Here is a 491-nt window from a genome sequence, read left to right as displayed (position 1 = left end):
CCGCCGCGCCAAGAGGCTCAACAGGCTGCTGCGGCTGGAGCAGCGGGAGCACGGGGACGTGCTGCAGTGGGACTTCAGGGACACCTTCTTCAACCTGACGCTGAAGCAGGTGCTCTTCCACGCCTGGCTGGAGGAGCGCTGCCCCGGCGTCCGCTTCGTCTTCAACGGCGACGACGACGTCTTCGTCAACACCGACAACGTCGTCCGCTTCGCCGCGGGCACCCGGGAGCAGCACCTCATGGTGGGGCAACTCATCGTGAACACGGGGCCCATCCGGCGCCCCGGGAGCAAGTGGGGGGGGATCCTCATGTCCTGCCCCACCGCCCTCCGCATCGCCCGCGCGTCGCGGGACCTCGACATCTTCCCCATCGACGACGTCTACCTGGGGATGTGCTTGGAGAGGGCAGGGCTGCTGCCCGCCTCCCACCCCGGCGTCCGCAACGTGGGCCTGTGGGTGCCGGCCCAATCCGACCCCTTCGCCCCCCGCTACC

At 69.7% G+C, this 491-nt stretch overlaps 1 protein-coding gene across 1 annotated transcript in view; it reads left to right on the top strand.

Moving 5' to 3' along the window:
* LOC103773667 (UDP-GlcNAc:betaGal beta-1,3-N-acetylglucosaminyltransferase 3-like) overlaps window positions 1-485 on the top strand; it is a gene marked incomplete at both ends in the record, with an annotated part of 943 nt that extends 458 nt beyond the window's left edge. The window contains one exon of the mRNA XM_008941042.1: window positions 8-485. Coding sequence (XP_008939290.1) covers window positions 8-485 — 478 coding nt within the window. The remainder of the gene's footprint in view (window positions 1-7) is intronic.
* Between the last annotated feature and the right edge of the window lie 6 nt (window positions 486-491).

Source organism: Merops nubicus, unplaced genomic scaffold (genome assembly GCF_000691845.1).
Source record: "Merops nubicus isolate BGI_N331 unplaced genomic scaffold, ASM69184v1 scaffold33315, whole genome shotgun sequence".
Classification (NCBI taxonomy): domain Eukaryota; kingdom Metazoa; phylum Chordata; class Aves; order Coraciiformes; family Meropidae; genus Merops; species Merops nubicus.
This window is presented reverse-complemented; position numbering and strand designations above follow the sequence as displayed.